This window comes from Poromitra crassiceps (assembly GCF_964638095.1).
Source record: "Poromitra crassiceps genome assembly, contig: HAP1_SCAFFOLD_237, whole genome shotgun sequence".
Lineage (NCBI taxonomy): Eukaryota > Metazoa > Chordata > Actinopteri > Beryciformes > Melamphaidae > Poromitra > Poromitra crassiceps.
Window position 1 is genome coordinate 140,774 of NW_028152156.1, and position 19,227 is coordinate 160,000.

Consider the following 19,227-nt stretch of genomic DNA (forward strand, 5'->3'; position numbering starts at 1 on the left):
TTGAAAGCATGTTGAAAGCATGTTGAAAGCATGTTGAAAGCATGTTGAAAGCATGTTGAAAGCATGTTGAAAGCATGTTGAAAGCATGTTGAAAGCATGTTGAAAGCATGCAGCGTGACTCGTAATAGCTTCGCTAATATAATGTACTTTCCGTCACTCAGTGGCGGCTTCAGATCTTTTACTCAGCAAGCTGTGACCTGTGTTCGTAGTAGCCTAGACAGAGAGAAATGAGTGCAGGGCCCAGCGTGCTCCACCAATCACAGACGACCATACAGCGAGCTCCACCAATCAAAGACGTCGATATTACATTTTGGAATTGTGGGTAGTGTAGTACTTCTCCATGACATTGAACACAAAATGTTTAAAAATAAACAAGGATGACATCAGACAGATTTGTGGGTTCCAAAGGGACATATACAATAATGATATTATAAGTGTGTGTGAGTATCACATGTTCACTGTCATGATATGAGGAGTGTGTGTGAGTATTACATGTTCACTGTCATGATGAGTGTGAGAGTATTATCATGTCATGATATGAGGAGTGTGTGTGTGTATTACATGTTCACTGTCATGATGAGTGTGAGAGTATTATCATGTCATGATATGAGGAGTGTGTGTGTGTATTACATGTTCACTGTCATGATGAGTGTGAGAGTATTATCATGTCATGATATGAGGAGTGTGTGTGAGTATTACATGTTCACTGTCATGATGAGTGTGAGAGTATTATCATGTCATGATATGAGGAGTGTGTGTGTGTATTACATGTTCACTGTCATGATGAGTGTGAGAGTATTATCATGTCATGATATGAGGAGTGTGTGTGTGTATTACATGTTCAGTGTCATGACATGAGGAGTGTGTGAGTATGACATGTTCACTGTCATGACATGAGGAGTGTGTGTGAGTATTACATGTTCAGTGTCATGATGAGTGTGAGAGTATTATCATGTCATGACATGAGGAGTGTGTGTGTGTATTACATGTTCAGTGTCATGATGAGTGTGAGAGTATTATCATGTCATGATATGAGGAGTGTGTGCGAGTATGACATGTTTAGTGTCATGATGAGTGTGAGAGTATTATCATGTCATGACATGAGGAGTGTGTGTGTGTATTACATGTTCAGTGTCATGATGAGTGTGAGAGTATTATCATGTCATGATATGAGGAGTGTGTGTGTGTATTACATGTTCAGTGTCATGATGAGTGTGAGAGTATTATCATGTCATGATATGAGGAGTGTGTGTGAGTATGACATGTTCAGTGTCATGATGAGTGTGAGAGTATTATCATGTCATGATATGAGGAGTGTGTGTGTGTATGACATGTTCACTGTCATGATGAGTGTGAGAGTATTATCATGTCATGATATGAGGAGTGTGTGTGAGTATTACATGTTCAGTGTCATGATGAGTGTGAGAGTATTATCATGTCATGATATGAGGAGTGTGTGTGAGTATGACATGTTCACTGTCATGATGAGTGTGAGAGTATTATCATGTCATGATATGATGAGTGTCATGATGAGTGTGAGAGTATTATCATGTCATGATATGAGGAGTGTGTGTGTGTATTACATGTTCAGTGTCATGATGAGTGTGAGAGTATTATCATGTCATGATATGAGGAGTGTGTGTGAGTATGACATGTTCACTGTCATGATGAGTGTGAGAGTATTATCATGTCATGATATGAGGAGTGTGTGTGAGTATGACATGTTCACTGTCATGATGAGTGTGAGAGTATTATCATGTCATGATATGAGGAGTGTGTGTGTGTATTACATGTTCACTGTCATGATGAGTGTGAGAGTATTATCATGTCATGATATGAGGAGTGTGTGTGTGTATTACATGTTCACTGTCATGATGAGTGTGAGAGTATTATCATGTCATGATATGAGGAGTGTGTGTGTGTATTACATGTTCACTGTCATGATGAGTGTGAGAGTATTATCATGTCATGATATGATGAGTGTGAGAGTATTATCATGTCATGATATGATGAGTGTGAGAGTATTATCATGTCATGATATGAGGAGTGTGAGAGTATTATCATGTCATGATATGATTGCATAATGACTCTCTTGGTTCTCTCTCTGCTCCATCCACAAAGCTGGAAGGAGCACTGATGACAGTCCAATGTTCATGCTGAGACAGAGGACACATCATCTGCCAGGTCCTGTTATGCGCACGCACGCACGCACGCACACACACACACACACACACACACACACACACACACACACACACACACACACACACACACACACACACACACACACACACACACACACACACACACACGGTGCCTCAAACACAACAAGGACACATCATCTAAGCATCTGCTGTGATCACAAGATGAAACAGCCCAGCCTTGAAGATCAGAGACGTCTCCCTAAGTGACAACGTGCAGCGTCTATCTTCAGGTAAGACGAGGAACTCCTTCACACATCGCACAGACATCTACAGATGTGGGTGCCCGGGTAGTGCAGCGGTAGATTGTCTGCCTGCCAACACGAGGGTCGGAGGTTCGAGCCCGCGTGTTGCCTTCCGCCCCGGTTTGGCATCCATACAGGCCGTGTCTGCGGGTGGGAAGCTGTCGGGGTATGGCGGGGGGCTGGCAACTGCACATATATCGGAGGAAGCATGTGCTAGTCTACAACTCTCCCCAGATAAGGAGAATGGGTGGAGCAACGCCCGGGAGAGCAGGGGGACTTGGCCAAGTACAATTGGGGAGAAGATGTCAGAAACACTTTATACAGATTTCTGATCGCTCTAAGACCGTTCTGCGTGCTGCGTGCGCCGAGCCCTTGGGACTGGACCTATAGGGTAAAGTTCACAGGTCATCGCTTAGACACGCACTCCGACCTCACCCCCGCACTCCCACCTCACCCCCGCACTCCCACCTCACCCCCGCACTCCAACCTCACCCCCGCACTCCCACCTCACCCCCGCACTCCCACCTCACCCCCGCACTCCAACCTCACCCCCGCACTCCCACCTTACCCCCGCACTCCGACCTCACCCCCGCACTCCGACCTCACCCCCGCACTCCCACCTCACCCCCGCACTCCCACCTCACCCCCGCACTCCCACCTCACCCCCGCACTCCGACCTCACCCCCGCACTCCGACCTCACCCCCGCACTCCCACCTCACCCCCGCACTCCCACCTCACCCCCGCACTCCCACCTCACCCCCGCACTCCGACCTCACCCCCGCACTCCCACCTCACCCAAGCATCCGTCAGAGACCTTTAATAATATTGAGTTTCACATAGATTAGCTCCCAAAACAACGGCAGAGAATCCCCTCTGACACAGTAAGCGTTACCATAGCTACACATCCCTCTGACAGTAACCGTTGGTCTGTTACCATAGCTACACATCCCTCTGACAGTAACCGTTGGTGTTACCATAGCTACACATCCCTCTGACAGTAACCGTTGGTCTGTTACCATAGCTACACATCCCTCTGACAGTAACCGTTGGTCCGTTACCATAGCTACACATCCCTCTGACACAGTAAGTGTTACCATAGCTACATATCCCTCTGACACAGTAACTGTTACCATAGCTACACATCCCTCTGACACACTAACCGTTGGTCCGTTACCATAGCTACACATCCCTCTGACACACTAACCGTTGGTCCGTTACCATAGCTACACATCCCTCTGACACACTAACCGTTGGTCCGTTACCATAGCTACACATCCCTCTGACACACTAACCGTTGGTCCGTTACCATAGCTACACATCCCTCTGACAGTAACCGTTGGTCCGTTACCATAGCTACACATCCCTCTGACAGTAACCGTTGGTCCGTTACCATAGCTACACATCCCTCTGACACACTAACCGTTGGTCTGTTACCATAGCTACACATCCCTCTGACACACTAACCGTTGGTCCGTTACCATAGCTACACATCCCTCTGACACACTAACCGTTGGTCTGTTACCATAGCTACACATCCCTCTGACACACTAACCGTTGGTCCGTTACCATAGCTACACATCCCTCTGACACACTAACCGTTGGTCTGTTACCATAGCTACACATCCCTCTGACAGTAACCGTTGGTCCGTTACCATAGCTACACATCCCTCTGACACACTAACCGTTGGTCTGTTACCATAGCTACACATCCCTCTGACACACTAACCGTTGGTCTCTTACCATAGCTACACATCCCTCTGACAGTAACCGTTGGTCCGTTACCATAGCTACACATCCCTCTGACAGTAACCGTTGGTCCGTTACCATAGCTACACATCCCTCTGACACACTAACCGTTGGTCCGTTACCATAGCTACACATCCCTCTGACACACTAACCGTTGGTCCGTTACCATAGCTACACATCCCTCTGACACACTAACCGTTGGTCCGTTACCATAGCTACACATCCCTCTGACACACTAACCGTTGGTCCGTTACCATAGCTACACATCCCTCTGACACACTAACCGTTGGTCCGTTACCATAGCTACACATCCCTCTGACACACTAACCGTTGGTCTCTTACCATAGCTACACATCCCTCTGACACACTAACCGTTGGTCCGTTACCATAGCTACACATCCCTCTGACAGTAACCGTTGGTCTGTTACCATAGCTACACATCCCTCTGACACACTAACCGTTGGTCCGTTACCATAGCTACACATCCCTCTGACAGTAACCGTTGGTCCGTTACCATAGCTACACATCCCTCTGACACACTAACCGTTGGTCCGTTACCATAGCTACACATCCCTCTGACACACTAACCGTTGGTCCGTTACCATAGCTACAAATCCCTCTGACAGTAACCGTTGGTCTGTTACCATAGCTACACATCCCTCTGACAGTAACCGTTGGTCTGTTACCATAGCTACACATCCCTCTGACACACTAACCGTTGGTCTGTTACCATAGCTACAAATCCCTCTGACAGTAAGCGTTGGTCCGTTACCATAGCTACACATCCCTCTGACACACTAACCGTTGGTCTGTTACCATAGCTACACATCCCTCTGACACACTAACCGTTGGTCTGTTACCATAGCTACAAATCCCTCTGACAGTAAGCGTTGGTCCGTTACCATAGCTACACATCCCTCTGACACACTAACCGTTGGTCCGTTACCATAGCTACACATCCCTCTGACAGTAAGCGTTGGTCCGTTACCATAGCTACACATCCCTCTGACACAGTAAGCGTTACCATAGCTACACATCCCGTAGACACAGGATATGACTACTGAGACACCACATGCAGCCCACAGGTCTCAGGTAACAGGCAGGAGAATGGTTCATGCTGCTGCAGACTGCTCGCTCGGAGAGGCATGCAGGATATGGGAATGCAGAGGAGAGGCATGCAGGATATGGGAATGCAGAGGAGAGGCATGCAGGATATGGGAATGCAGAGGAGAGGCAGGATGTGGGAATGCAGAGGAGAGGCATGCAGGATATGGGAATGCAGAGGAGAGGTGTGCAGGATATGGGAATGCAGAGGAGAGGCATGCAGGATATGAGAATGCAGAGGAGAGGCATGCAGGATATGAGAATGCAGAGGAGAGGCATGCAGGATATGAGAATGCAGAGGAGAGGCAGGATATGGGAATGCAGAGGAGAGGCAGGATATGGGAATGCAGAGGAGAGGCATGCAGGATATGGGAATGCAGAGGAGAGGCAGGATGTGGGAATGCAGAGGAGAGGCAGGATATGGGAATGCAGAGGAGAGGCAGGATATGGGAATGCAGAGGAGAGGCATGCAGGATATGGGAATGCAGAGGAGAGGCAGGATGTGGGAATGCAGAGGAGAGGCAGGATATGGGAATGCAGAGGAGAGGCAGGATATGAGAATGCAGAGGAGAGGCAGGATATGGGAATGCAGAGGAGAGGCAGGATAAGGGAATGCAGAGGAGAGGCAGGATGTGAGAATGCAGAGGAGAGGCAGGATATGGGAATGCAGAGGAGAGGCAGGATGTGGGAATGCAGAGGAGAGGCAGGATATGAGAATGCAGAGGAGAGGCAGGATATGGGAATGCAGAGGAGAGGCAGGATAAGGGCATGCAGAGGAGAGGCAGGATGTGAGAATGCAGAGGAGAGGCAGGATATGGGAATGCAGAGGAGAGGCAGGATATGGGAATGCAGAGGAGAGGCATGCAGGATATGGGAATGCAGAGGAGAGGCAGGATATGGGAATGCAGAGGAGAGGCAGGATATGGGAATGCAGAGGAGAGGCAGGATGTGAGAATGCAGAGGAGAGGCAGGATGTGGGAATGCAGAGGAGAGGCAGGATGTGGGAATGCAGAGGAGAGGCAGGATGTGGGAATGCAGAGGAGAGGCAGGATATGGGAATGCAGAGGAGAGGCAGGATATGGGAATGCAGAGGAGAGGCATGCAGGATATGGGAATGCAGAGGAGAGGCAGGATATGGGAATGCAGAGGAGAGGCAGGATATGGGAATGCAGAGGAGAGGCATGCAGGATGTGGGAATGCAGAGGAGAGGCATGCAGGATGTGGGAATGCAGAGGAGAGGCAGGATCTGGGAATGCAGAGGAGAGGCAGGATATGGGAATGCAGAGGAGAGGCAGGATATGGGAATGCAGAGGAGAGGCAGGATATGGGAATGCAGAGGAGAGGCAGGATATGGGAATGCAGAGGAGAGGCATGCAGGATATGGGAATGCAGAGGAGAGGCAGGATATGGGAATGCAGAGGAGAGGCAGGATATGGGAATGCAGAGGAGAGGCATGCAGGATATGGGAATGCAGAGGAGAGGCAGGATATGGGAATGCAGAGGAGAGGCAGGATGTGGGAATGCAGAGGAGAGGCAGGATATGGGAATGCAGAGGAGAGGCAGGATATGGGAATGCAGAGGAGAGGCAGGATATGGGAATGCAGAGGAGAGGCATGCAGGATGTGGGAATGCAGAGGAGAGGCAGGCTATGGGAATGCAGAGGAGAGGCAGGATAAGGGAATGCAGAGGAGAGGCAGGATGTGAGAATGCAGAGGAGAGGCAGGATATGGGAATGCAGAGGAGAGGCAGGATGTGGGAATGCAGACGAGAGGCAGGATGTGGGAATGCAGAGGAGAGGCAGGATATGGGAATGCAGAGGAGAGGCATGCAGGATATGGGAATGCAGAGGAGAGGCAGGATATGGGAATGCAGAGGAGAGGCAGGATATGGGAATGCAGAGGAGAGGCATGCAGGATGTGGGAATGCAGAGGAGAGGCATGCAGGATGTGGGAATGCAGAGGAGAGGCAGGATATGGGAATGCAGAGGAGAGGCAGGATATGGGAATGCAGAGGAGAGGCAGGATATGGGAATGCAGAGGAGAGGCAGGATATGGGAATGCAGAGGAGAGGCAGGATATGGGAATGCAGAGGAGAGGCAGGATATGGGAATGCAGAGGAGAGGCATGCAGGATATGGGAATGCAGAGGAGAGGCAGGATATGGGAATGCAGAGGAGAGGCAGGATATGGGAATGCAGAGGAGAGGCATGCAGGATATGGGAATGCAGAGGAGAGGCAGGATATGGGAATGCAGAGGAGAGGCAGGATGTGGGAATGCAGAGGAGAGGCAGGATATGGGAATGCAGAGGAGAGGCAGGATATGGGAATGCAGAGGAGAGGCAGGATATGGGAATGCAGAGGAGAGGCAGGATATGGGAATGCAGAGGAGAGGCATGCAGGATATGGGAATGCAGAGGAGAGGCAGGATATGGGAATGCAGAGGAGAGGCAGGATATGGGAATGCAGAGGAGAGGCATGCAGGATATGGGAATGCAGAGGAGAGGCAGGATATGGGAATGCAGAGGAGAGGCAGGATATGGGAATGCAGAGGAGAGGCATGCAGGATGTGGGAATGCAGAGGAGAGGCATGCAGGATGTGGGAATGCAGAGGAGAGGCAGGATATGGGAATGCAGAGGAGAGGCAGGATATGGGAATGCAGAGGAGAGGCAGGATGTGGGAATGCAGAGGAGAGGCAGGATATGGGAATGCAGAGGAGAGGCATGCAGGATGTGGGAATGCAGAGGAGAGGCATGCAGGATATGGGAATGCAGAGGAGAGGCAGGATATGGGAATGCAGAGGAGAGGCAGGATATGGGAATGCAGAGGAGAGGCAGGATATGGGAATGCAGAGGAGAGGCAGGATATGGGAATGCAGAGGAGAGGCAGGATATGGGAATGCAGAGGAGAGGCAGGATATGGGAATGCAGAGGAGAGGCATGCAGGATGTGGGAATGCAGAGGAGAGGCAGGATATGGGAATGCAGAGGAGAGGCAGGATATGGGAATGCAGAGGAGAGGCATGCAGGATGTGGGAATGCAGAGGAGAGGCAGGATATGGGAATGCAGAGGAGAGGCAGGATATGGGAATGCAGAGGAGAGGCAGGATATGGGAATGCAGAGGAGAGGCAGGATATGGGAATGCAGAGGAGAGGCGTGCGATACCCAACCAACCCTTTACATGTCTGCAAACCTGGGACAGAATCTCAACGTCAATTTGAAACAAAGCGCAGCTCAATTTGAAAACCTCGCTGCCTTTCCGATGCTAAACGCAAATATAACAACTCTGGTTATGTTTAGGCAAGTAAAACAACTTGGTTAAGTTAGGGCACTCCAAACACAAATAGGCATTTGGGTTATGGTTTGACTTACAGTAGGCTTAAATAATGACAACCTTAAATGTGACTTACGGTTGAAATGTAGAACACGCTGGGCCTCGAACTCCGGTCTCCCATGTCAGAGGCAAAGGCTTATGCCCTCCATCATCCCACCTCTGCTCGATGTGCAATCACACCTCCGATCCATGTGCAATCCCACCTCTGCTCGATGTGCAATAACGCCTGTGTCATCTGTTCTCTGCAGCCTCCTAGCAGCATGTAGCCGCTACACATGACGGCCACAATAAAGACAGACGAGACTCCCCGTCCATTCCAGCTCTCGCCTCCTCTCCTCCTCTCCTCTCCTCTCCTCTCCTCTCCTCTCCTCTCCTCTCCTCTCCTCTCCTCTCCTCTCCTCTCCTCTCCTCTTTTCTTCTCTCCACCACTCCTCTCCTCCTCTTGTCACCTTCTCTCCTCCACTCCTCTCCTCCTCTTCTCTCCACCTTCTCTCCTCTCCTCTCCTCCTTTCCTCTCCTCTCTCCTCTCTCCTCTCCTGCCTCCTGCAGAGGATGGTATTACAGAGGCAGAGGAGCAGGGTGCAGCGCGGGGCAGCAGAGCACAGATGAGGAGCTGAGCACCAGCAGCAGCAGCAGCAGCAGCAGCAGCAGCAGCAGCAGCAGCAGCAGCAGCAGCAGCAGCAGCGAGTAGAGAGGGGCTTAAAGCCTGCTCTGGTGCATCCTCAGACAGGGAGGCGTGAGCCTCATGCGCGCTCCTCACCAGCCTCTCGCCACATGCCTCTGCACGAGTGATGTGTACGTGTGTGTGATGTGTGTGTGTGTGTGATGTGTACGTGTGTGTGATATGTGTGTGTGTGTGTGTGTGTGATGTGTGTGTGTCGCAGTCCCCTTGCTTGCCCCAGCCATCCTTGAATGCTAATGGCTCTATGTGTCTGTGTGTGCATGTTACAGCCGTCACGCATGCAGAGCCAGTTAACAAGGAGAAAGAGATCCTTACGCATTCTGCTTCCCCATGTCCTGATCCTCCTGCTCCTCCTGCTCCTCGTCCTCCCGCGGGCGTCTCGTCGCCAGCCTCCCCGCCGCGGGCCGTCGCCGCCGTCGCCATGGCAACGGGGGAGGACTGACGTCGGGGCAGGGGGGCGGCGATGTCTTCCCGGTCACCTGACAGCCTGACGGGGGCCGCCTCCGCGGACAGCTCTGCACTGCAGCTGGAGAAAGAGAGGGAGGGGAGGGGGAGAGGGAGAGAGAGAGAGAGGGAGAAAGAGGCGTGGGAGAGAGAGGGAGGAAGGAAGAGGGGGAAGGATAGAGAGAGGGAGTGAGAAAGGGAGGGAGGGATGGAGAACAGGGGAAAGGGGAAGAGGAGATGCGAAGACGATGAGAGGGAGACAGAGGGGGATAGAGAGAGAGGGGGCAGAGAGAGAGGGAGGGAGAGAGACAGAGAGGGAGGTGGAGAGACAGACAGACAGAGAGAGGGGGAGACAGACAGAGAAAGGGGGAGACAGAGGGAGAGATGGAGACAGACAGAGAGAGGGAGAGACACAGACAGAGAGAGGGGGAGACAGAGAGTCAGAGAGAGGAGGGAGACAGAGAGAGAGAGAGAGAGAGGGAGGCAGACAGACAGACAGAGAGAGGGGGAGACAGAGAGAGAGGGGGGAGACAGACAGACAGAGAGAGGGGGGAGACAGAGAGAGGGTGGAGACAGACAGAGGGGTGAGACAGAGAGAGAGAGAGGGGGAGACAGAGAGTCAGAGAGAGGAGGGAGACAGAGAGAGGGGGGAGACAGACAGACAGAGAGAGGGGGGAGACAGAGAGAGAGAGGGGGAGACAGAGAGAGAGAGAGAGAGAGAGGGGGAGACAGACAGAGAAAGAGAGAGAGGGGGGAGACAGAGAGAGAGAGAGAGGGGGGAGACAGAGAGAGAGAGAGAGAGGGGGGAGACAGAGAGAGAGAGAGAGAGGGGGAGAGAGAGAGAAGGGGGTGAGAGAGCAGCAGAGGGAGGGACAGGCATGAGATTCAGTTTCCTGACATTCACCACCACCAAGCAGCAACAACAAGCACAAACACCTTGACGCCCACAGCGCCGTGCTGTGGCCACTCAGCCTTATGACACTTTAGATGATGTTCGGGGCTACCTCAAGAACACGGCTAATCATTTTCAACATGGAAAATGGTCGTACCCGTAACCCTATACGGGCTCTGGATTTGGGTCTGGATCAAGGCAACAAGGAAGAGGGTGTGTGTGTGTGTGTGTGTGTGTGTGTGTGTGTGTGTGTGTGTGTGTGTGTTAGAGCAGGGCTACCCGGCCCGTCGGACTCGGAACCCGAACCCGGCCCGACTTACGGGCCGGGTTCGGACAGAAACATTGAAGTCGCGTTCGGGCTCGGGCCAGGCTCGGTCACGTAATCAGTCACTTGTTTTTGCCTTCAAATAAAATCTATCATCAGCTCCTGAGCTAATTTACTACGTTAATGAAAGCACCTGAAGGCATCGAATGAAACACGCCCAGACATGCACTCTGCTGCTCTGCCCGGAGTCAGCTGCGTGCCGACACCGTGCAGTACTTCTTTCAGCGATGTGGGACTGTGTGGGCAGTGCACGGCATGCACGAATTAGGCTGTTTGGTGCTTTGCTTTGTACATTACGTATTAATCATTGACTGCTTTGAATTACGAGGACTGATTTTGGTTTGGGATTATATAGGGCTGTTTATAGGCTGGACAGACTCATTGAATTATGCGCTCGCTGCGCTCCGAGGGGGAAAAAAAAATCAGGGAGGGGGTTCGGGCCGGGCTCGGACAGATTATCAATTGACACCTGTCGGGCCGGGCCGGGCTCGGCTAATAATGTGACGGGCTCGGTTGGGTTCGGTAAGGAAAATTCAGCCCGAGCCCAGCTCTAGTGTGTGTGTGTGTGTGTGTGTGCGTGCATGTGTGTGTGTGTGTGTGTGTTTGTGTGTGTGAAGTGATGTCACTCAACTGGAAATGATGTCCCGCAATTGCTTGACTGTGTTGTCATCAGGTAGTTGTGGTTTAGTCACCTAAGATGTAGTCACTTAACACATTGAGTGCCACAGCGCTTCAGTAAAATTGTCTGGAGCCTGTGCCAGATTCACTTCCATTCAGTTGAAAACAGCTATATAATTTTTTCTATTAGGGCTATTTGGACAGGGCTGGACTCTAATGGAACATTGGACACTCCTGCTTCTTTCAAAGAAGAAATTTTGTTTCTAGACAGTTCCATTATGAAATGACAGCCTCTGTAAGAAGTGCACTTTCAAGGGTTTTCTGCTGTCTTTTTTTACTTTTCAAGATAAAGTCACTTTTATGAATACTTTTTGCACTCATGATTATTATTATTATTATTTTTCTCCTGCTTCTTTTTATTATTAGACATTACATTACATTACATTACGGCATTTGGCAGACGCTTTTATTCAAATCGACTTACAATATCAGAACTTACAATATCACATTTTAGTCTAACACTAACGCTAGTCTAACACTAACGCTAGTCTAATTTCAAGCACATTCACTGACTCTAGCTAATATTTTCTGATGTAGTGACGTGGTGTAGTTCTGTGCAGCCTGCGTGCCCCACCCCCCTCTCCCCCCCCCCTCCCCCCCTGAGCTGCAAACTCCTCCCCACACGCACCCAGTCTATTTTCGGAGCCTCCGTTTTTGCGCCGGGCGGCTGACGGCGGCTCCCGGGCGGATCCCAGCGCGACAAGGAAATGCCAAACGGGACTGCAGGAAAAGGTTTGGCCGTTCGGCGTCGGGTGAAACTATATGCAGACAGATAGACAGAGGCAGAGGAGCTCAGTTGTGGGCGCGGATCGCAGCCAACTGTCAGCTGCAGACAGAGCAATCTATATGGCTCTGGCTGCAGCATGCATCGGTTTCTCTTTGATCACGGCTTTCTCCTGCACAAAGGAAAGGATCTGAGCGCCAAGGTTTTAAGGTGGCGCAGCTGCCGTGTAGATTTTTAAGGTGGCGCCGTGTGATCCCTTGAAGGGATTCATGCTCACTGGCTGGGTACGACCTTAAACAGCAGAATTATGGAATAATATGAATTATGATATTGGGACGTCCACAGACGTCCCTGGCACTTCTCGTTACTTTTTTTTAGGACTTCCACAGACGTCCTTGGCACTCAATGTCCATAATTATTCCATGTCTATCTAACCTTGGAGTTGGTAGAAAATTTGGGGGAGTTACATGGTCTCAAAGTCCATTGCATAGTTGTCCCATTGGTTTCAATGTTAATTTTGCACAAAAACAACATTTTGTTTTTACTCCCAGCTAATTTTTCAAAAAATCATTATTTCCTTGATGTTACACATCTCACCTTGACTCAAGCGGTTAAAATTGTAGTTTCTACTGTGTTTGGCTATTTCCCCATATTCCCCCAGTTTTGGCATAGCAATCAATTCCATACAGTTTACATGAAATGTAAAAAAACTGATTCCTATGCCAAAGATGGGAAAATATTAGAAAACTGAATTTGACAGTCCACACTACTGATTTAAAGCCTTTAGACCAGGATGGATGCTGGACTAAAGCTCATTTGTGTGTTTTGGGGGAAATGGCTGGTAGTCCAAAACATGCGCTTTTTGGATTTTTGGCTCAAAATATGAAAAATATTATTTTTACAAAAAAAATATGAAAACCCACTGATGATGTCACAATGTCTGTGAAATCATCAGTAATGTCATCAGTGACATATTATTGACCAAAATCATCTTATGACATCACTGATGATGTCATAGGCTAGTGATGTCATAGGTATTGTGACTTCATTCTAAGATGTATCCTGCCAATCTTTGACACTAGGCATCTTGCAGTGGTGACTTTTGTAAAACACCCCAACCTGCCCATAATATCAGACCCAAATCCAGTTTGACTTTATGGGAAGGAAAAAAAATCCACTTTTTGTCTTTTTACTGTACTTTTTTATTTTTACTGTACTTACTGTACACTGGCATTTGAGGGGTTAAAATTCGAATAGGTATGACATGTTGGTATGAGGTATTAGGGATGAAGTTACCAATGAATTATAAACAATCAAATTAAAAAAATAAAATTAATATTTATAAATTATTACAGTATTACCCTTAAGGTCCATCAGATGGACCTTAGCGGTAAATTTAGGATTTTTCATTATTGGGGTACAATTAAAGGCGCTGACAGGGTTCTGTGCAGCCTCCACTTGGAGCCTTGCCGCCGACTAGCAGCGACAGCGAGACTGTGCATACTCGAACGTAACTCGGCGTGTTGGCTGCGGTACACCTCCGAAACACTAGGTGGCTTGTGGTGCACTTATGTCCATTACATATGACGTTATCATGTCGTTTACCAAGAACTTGCAATCATGTCGGTGGGGGGACATTTTATTGTCCCTCCATTTCAAAACTCATTCCGGTGAGCCTGCAGAAGGCTTTGCTAGATGAGGGACAAGCACTGTTATATGAGGAAATGGCGTTTCCTCATTCATCACAACAACTACGTCAGCGGATACGTGCGCGGCCCAAGGCAACGGCCAATCACAGCTCTCGTGCTGGGCACGTCACGTCTGCGTTGACGCCGCGGAGTCACATTTTCGAGGAGCTGCACGCCCCCCTCCGGCGAGCTGCGCTGATAGGACGGCCAGCTGCGGCGCCCCCACGGCGCAGTCGGCGCTGGCGATTTCGCGTGAGCACAAAACCAGTTTTAGGACCAATAGCAGGTGGAGCTGCGGTCTGGGAAACCCCTGGTCTCATGGCATCTCACTGCGCAAGAACCCCAAGATGGCTGACGTCACGCTGACTGTGCATATTTAGACGGTCGACACTTGAAACTAGCGATTGAGACCATAACTTCATTAGGAAAGTGAGAAGTAGGCTAATTTTCCCATTGAATTATATTTATACAATCAGACTTCTATTTGCAGACATGGGGCCCTATCTGCCCCCTGGCCTTAAAATAGCATTTAGGGCCAGGTGCAGCGCAAATTGTGGGCGTGGTCAAGCGCAATCCATATTTTCCCCTCGGCGCTAAACCCATCTGTTAACCACTTAACGCCAGGCCTGTTAAGCGTAGAATTATTCACAACGTCCTCATTGGAGAACTGCAGTAAACGAATCACAAGCTTCCCTTTCATGCTCCAATTCCACAGAGCGATCCAGTCCGGTCAGAAAAGCCCGACCAAAGCGCTCTGAGCTCCCCCCCTCCCTCTTTCATCCCCGTCTGTCTCCATATATATTATTCCATATTATGCTTCTCAAACAAATCTCACTGCAGTTTAAATACAGCAAGCATGTAAATACGCTACACTATAGCAAGATCAAAGTGAAAGGAATGTTCTAAACGCATCGGCTAGAAAAATATAGCCTATCCCTGGATGTCATGATGAGATTAGATTGGTGAAAGTTTGGGCAGGATGATATAGTTTTCTCTCGCTACCTTTTCTTCTCCCCCACTGCACAGGTAGGATGATGCAACAGCCTCTGAATGACAGGGGCTCAAAACTACGGTATAACAACTTTTTTTTCCATCGGTCTTTGTGCCTGCCTAGTGTCTACATAGGCTATAAATTAGTGATCTTTTCCCCAAAATAGTGATGGTTCTGTCATTCTGCCTACATTTCAGATCTGATGCTTGCTAGGGGCAGAAATTGACATGCGAGAGAGGAGAGAGGGAGAGAGGGAGTGAGAGGGGGGAGAGAGAGGGAGTGCATCCCCGGGGCCCGGCGCGCTGAACCTGCATCTCTCCTGCATCTCCGCTGCGTAATTACGGACACAGTACCCACCAATTTAGTCCGTCATTTTCCCCATAAAGAAACATGCTTCCGTCACTGTCTGCTTGATGGCGAGAGAGACTTCAGCTGTATGCTACTCGTGACAAAACCATGACATCGAATTTTCAACAGTTAACTTTTGCAGTATAGGCCTAGTTTACTGGCTATATAGTTGTTATGAACGCGGTGAAATTAGCTAGACAAAACGGTTTTATTTACCAGGCTGTAAATGTGTTTATTTCTGCTGTAAAGTCTGGCATTTTAATATGGGGTGAACAGGGAATAACTCCCTTTTGGAGCCAGCCTCAAGTGGCCATTCGAGGTACTGCAGCTTTTGGTAGTTCCGTATTGGCTACATTTTTCAGAACCAGAGGTTGGGGCTTGGATATGAGAGATAGTTTGTGTTTGACTCATGATCTTGCATGTACTGTAGTATGTATGTAGTATGTACTTGCATGTACTGTAGTATGTACTTGCATGTACTGTAGTATGTATGTAATAAGTAATTATCTTATCTCTCCCCTCCTCTCCAACATTTCTTTCCACTATACGTTATACAACCTCATCATCATCAATTAACATTAGTTAGGCATCGTCTTCCCAAATAGTCGAGCCCATCCACCCAAATGTCTTAGATTGTTCCAATTGTCTGTTTAAACCTCATGTGGTTGGCTTTGGCCTGTCTGTCAGGGAGAGTCACGTAACCCCTGCGCTAAATTAACAGGAGGTCTCATTCATCTAATGGTTCTTACATAACTCTGTCTTGTCTGAGGACTTTCACTCCCAGGCTCGTTAAATCACTGAGCTCTTCCTGCAAAAAACACAACCACAAATAACAAAACACAACAAATCAAATGAACAAGAGAGAAAACACGACAGCAAATCAGAAATCGCAAAACAGAAGCCACACCCACAAAGCAGAAAACAACATCGAGCAGGAAAGGTACCCAGCTCCACTTTTGAAAGTGTTTTGTTATTTGCCGTGTTGTGATTTGTTTTTTGATTTGTTGTTGTGTTTTGCTGTTCGGCATTGTTTTTTTTTAATTTGTTTTCGTGTTTTCCTATTTTGCCGTTGCGTTTTTTGATTTGTCGCCGTCTTTCCTATTTGCCGTCGAGCATCCCTCTCATGCTCTCTGACACTCGCGCGCACACACCTACACCTACACGCGCACGCACGCGTCTGCGATTTCCAAGTCCTGGCACCTTGTTTTGTACTAGACAGGTAGCAACAAAGTCAATGCAGCAGCCGTGTGCTGGTACCCAGGGGGAAATATAATTAATATGGTTTTGAAGACGCAGCAATAAAGCGTTCAATTGGTTTCCTCTTGGAGATACTGTCATCAGAAGCTCCCCTCCGCAGTATGGGATGATGCATGGGAGGTAATAACCTGCAGTTTAATTGATCAGCACACCTCTGGATGTGACAGATCACCTCTCAACACAGCACAATGTGACACTGAAATTAGCCCAGCTGTCACTTTCACTGATGCCTATATCACCCATTTGGATTCAATATGATATCATGGTAGGAGTGTGTGCATGCTGCAATGTGCTGTATACAGGCCAATCCACATGAGCAGTGCACTTTCATTAGAATGCAGTAAACAGTTAAGTCAGCTTTAGTGCTTTATAGGCCTGTTCTCAGCCATTTCTCCTTCAGAATACCCTCCGAGGTGCAATCATGTGAATATGACTGTCATAAGGCAGGGGGGAACTCTAGCGTGCACTGTCTATTTGCACAGCGCATTGTTGTGCGGGGATGGTGCGCCGCGGGGAGCTAACACACAGAGGGGATGGTGCGCCGTGGGGAGCTAACACACAGAGGGGATGGTGCGCCGCGGGGCGCTAACACACAGAGGGGATGGTGCGCCGCGGGGCGCTAACACACAGAGGGGATGGTGCGCCGCGGGGCGCTAACACACAGAGGGGATGGTGCGCCGCGGGGCGCTAACACACAGAGGGGATGGTGCTCCGCGGGGCGCTAACACACAGAGGGGATGGTGCTCCGCGGGGCGCTAACACACAGAGGGGATGGTGCGCCGCGGGGCGCTAACACACAGAGGGGATGGTGCGCCGCGGGGCGCTAACACACAGAGGGGATGGTGCGCCGCGGGGCGCTAACACACAGAGGGGATGGTGCTCTGCGGGGCGCTAACACACAGAGGGGATGGTGCGCCGCGGGGCGCTAACACACAGAGGGGATGGTGCTCTGCGGGGCGCTAACACACAGAGGGGATGGTGCGCCGCGGGGCGCTAACACACAGAGGGGATGGTGCGCCGCGGGGCGCTAACACACAGAGACTTGTTTGGTGGAGTCACACACAGATCACACAGAATATCACCGTGTTTCATGAATACATCTCCACATATTAAAATATTCACGGAGCCCGAGGGTAATGGGAGGAGCCTGAGGGTAATGGGAGGAGCCTGAGGGTAATGGGAGGAGCCTGAGGGTAATAGGAGGCCACATTGAAACCTATGGGGAGAACATAGCACCATGGCTGTTCAGAGCATGAAACATTCATCCACTTGGAGCCAAGACAATATTGAACCTGTGGTACTACAGCTGACATTGGGCTCTATTTGAAAAGCCTGCTGCCTTTCCAACATTCAACTGAAATAAAACAACAGTAACACATGTGGTTATGGTTAGGCAAGTAAAACAACTTAAGGTTAGGGTTATGGTTTGGGTTAGGCTTAAATCACAAAACTGTTCAATGTGACTCATGATTCAAATTTGGAAATGCTATGAGCATGACTGGGAATTTAACACAGCTCTCCGGTACGAAAGGCAAGAGTTTACGCCACTCCGTCCCCGACCACAACACCTTCACTGACCAGTGACCACAACACCTTCACTGACCAGTGACCACAACACCTTTACTGACCAGTGACCACAACACCTTTACTGACCAGTGACCACAACACCTTCACTGACCAGTGACCACAACACCTTCACTGACCAGTGACCACAACACCTTCACTGACCAGTGACCACAACACCTTCACTGACCAGTGACCACAACACCTTCACTGACCAGTGACCACAACACCTTTACTGACCAGTGACCACAACACCTTCACTGACCAGTGACCACAACACCTTCACTGACCAGTGACCACAACACCTTCACTGACCAGTGACCACAACACCTTCACTGACCAGTGACCACAACACCTTCACTGACCAGTGACCACAACACCTTTACTGACCAGTGACCACAACACCTTCACTGACCAGTGACCACAACACCTTTACTGACCAGTGACCACAACACCTTCACTGACCAGTGACCACAACACCTTTACTGACCAGTGACCACAACACCTTCACTGACCAGTGACTTACTTCCTATAGCAGACTCAGAAATGTAATATTGTACGTATCTGTCGATTGCAGAAATGTACAATGCGGACATTTTATTCTGGCTCTCAGGCTGCTATTATAGGATTGCAACCCTGTACATGAAAATGCACATAGTGACAGAGGCACATAGCCCTGTACATGAAAATGTACATACTGACAGAGGCACATAGGCCTGTACATGAAAATGCACATACTAACAGAGGCACATAGGCCTGTACATGAAAATGCACACACTGACAAAGGGGGTCCACCCGCTATGCCGACCACCCGCAATGCCGACCTTTCGGCACTGCCGCCTGTCGGCACATAGACGCGGCACCCTGACAAAGGTACATAGGCCTATACATGAAAATGCACATACTAACAAAGGCACATAGGCCTGTACATGAAAATGTACATACTAACAAAGGCACAGACAGCCCTGTACATGAAAATGCACACAGTGACAAACAAGGCACAGACAGC

General features: G+C 49.4%; 1 protein-coding gene across 1 annotated transcript in view; it reads right to left on the reverse strand.

Moving 5' to 3' along the window:
• LOC310770818 (uncharacterized protein) overlaps positions 1-19,227 on the reverse strand; it is a gene marked incomplete at both ends in the record, with an annotated part of 42,073 nt that overhangs the window by 17,785 nt on the left and 5,061 nt on the right. Inside the window, one exon of the mRNA XM_083663532.1 lies at positions 9,624-9,834. Within this exon, the coding sequence (XP_083519658.1) occupies positions 9,624-9,834 (211 nt within the window). The remainder of the gene's footprint in view (positions 1-9,623; positions 9,835-19,227) is intronic.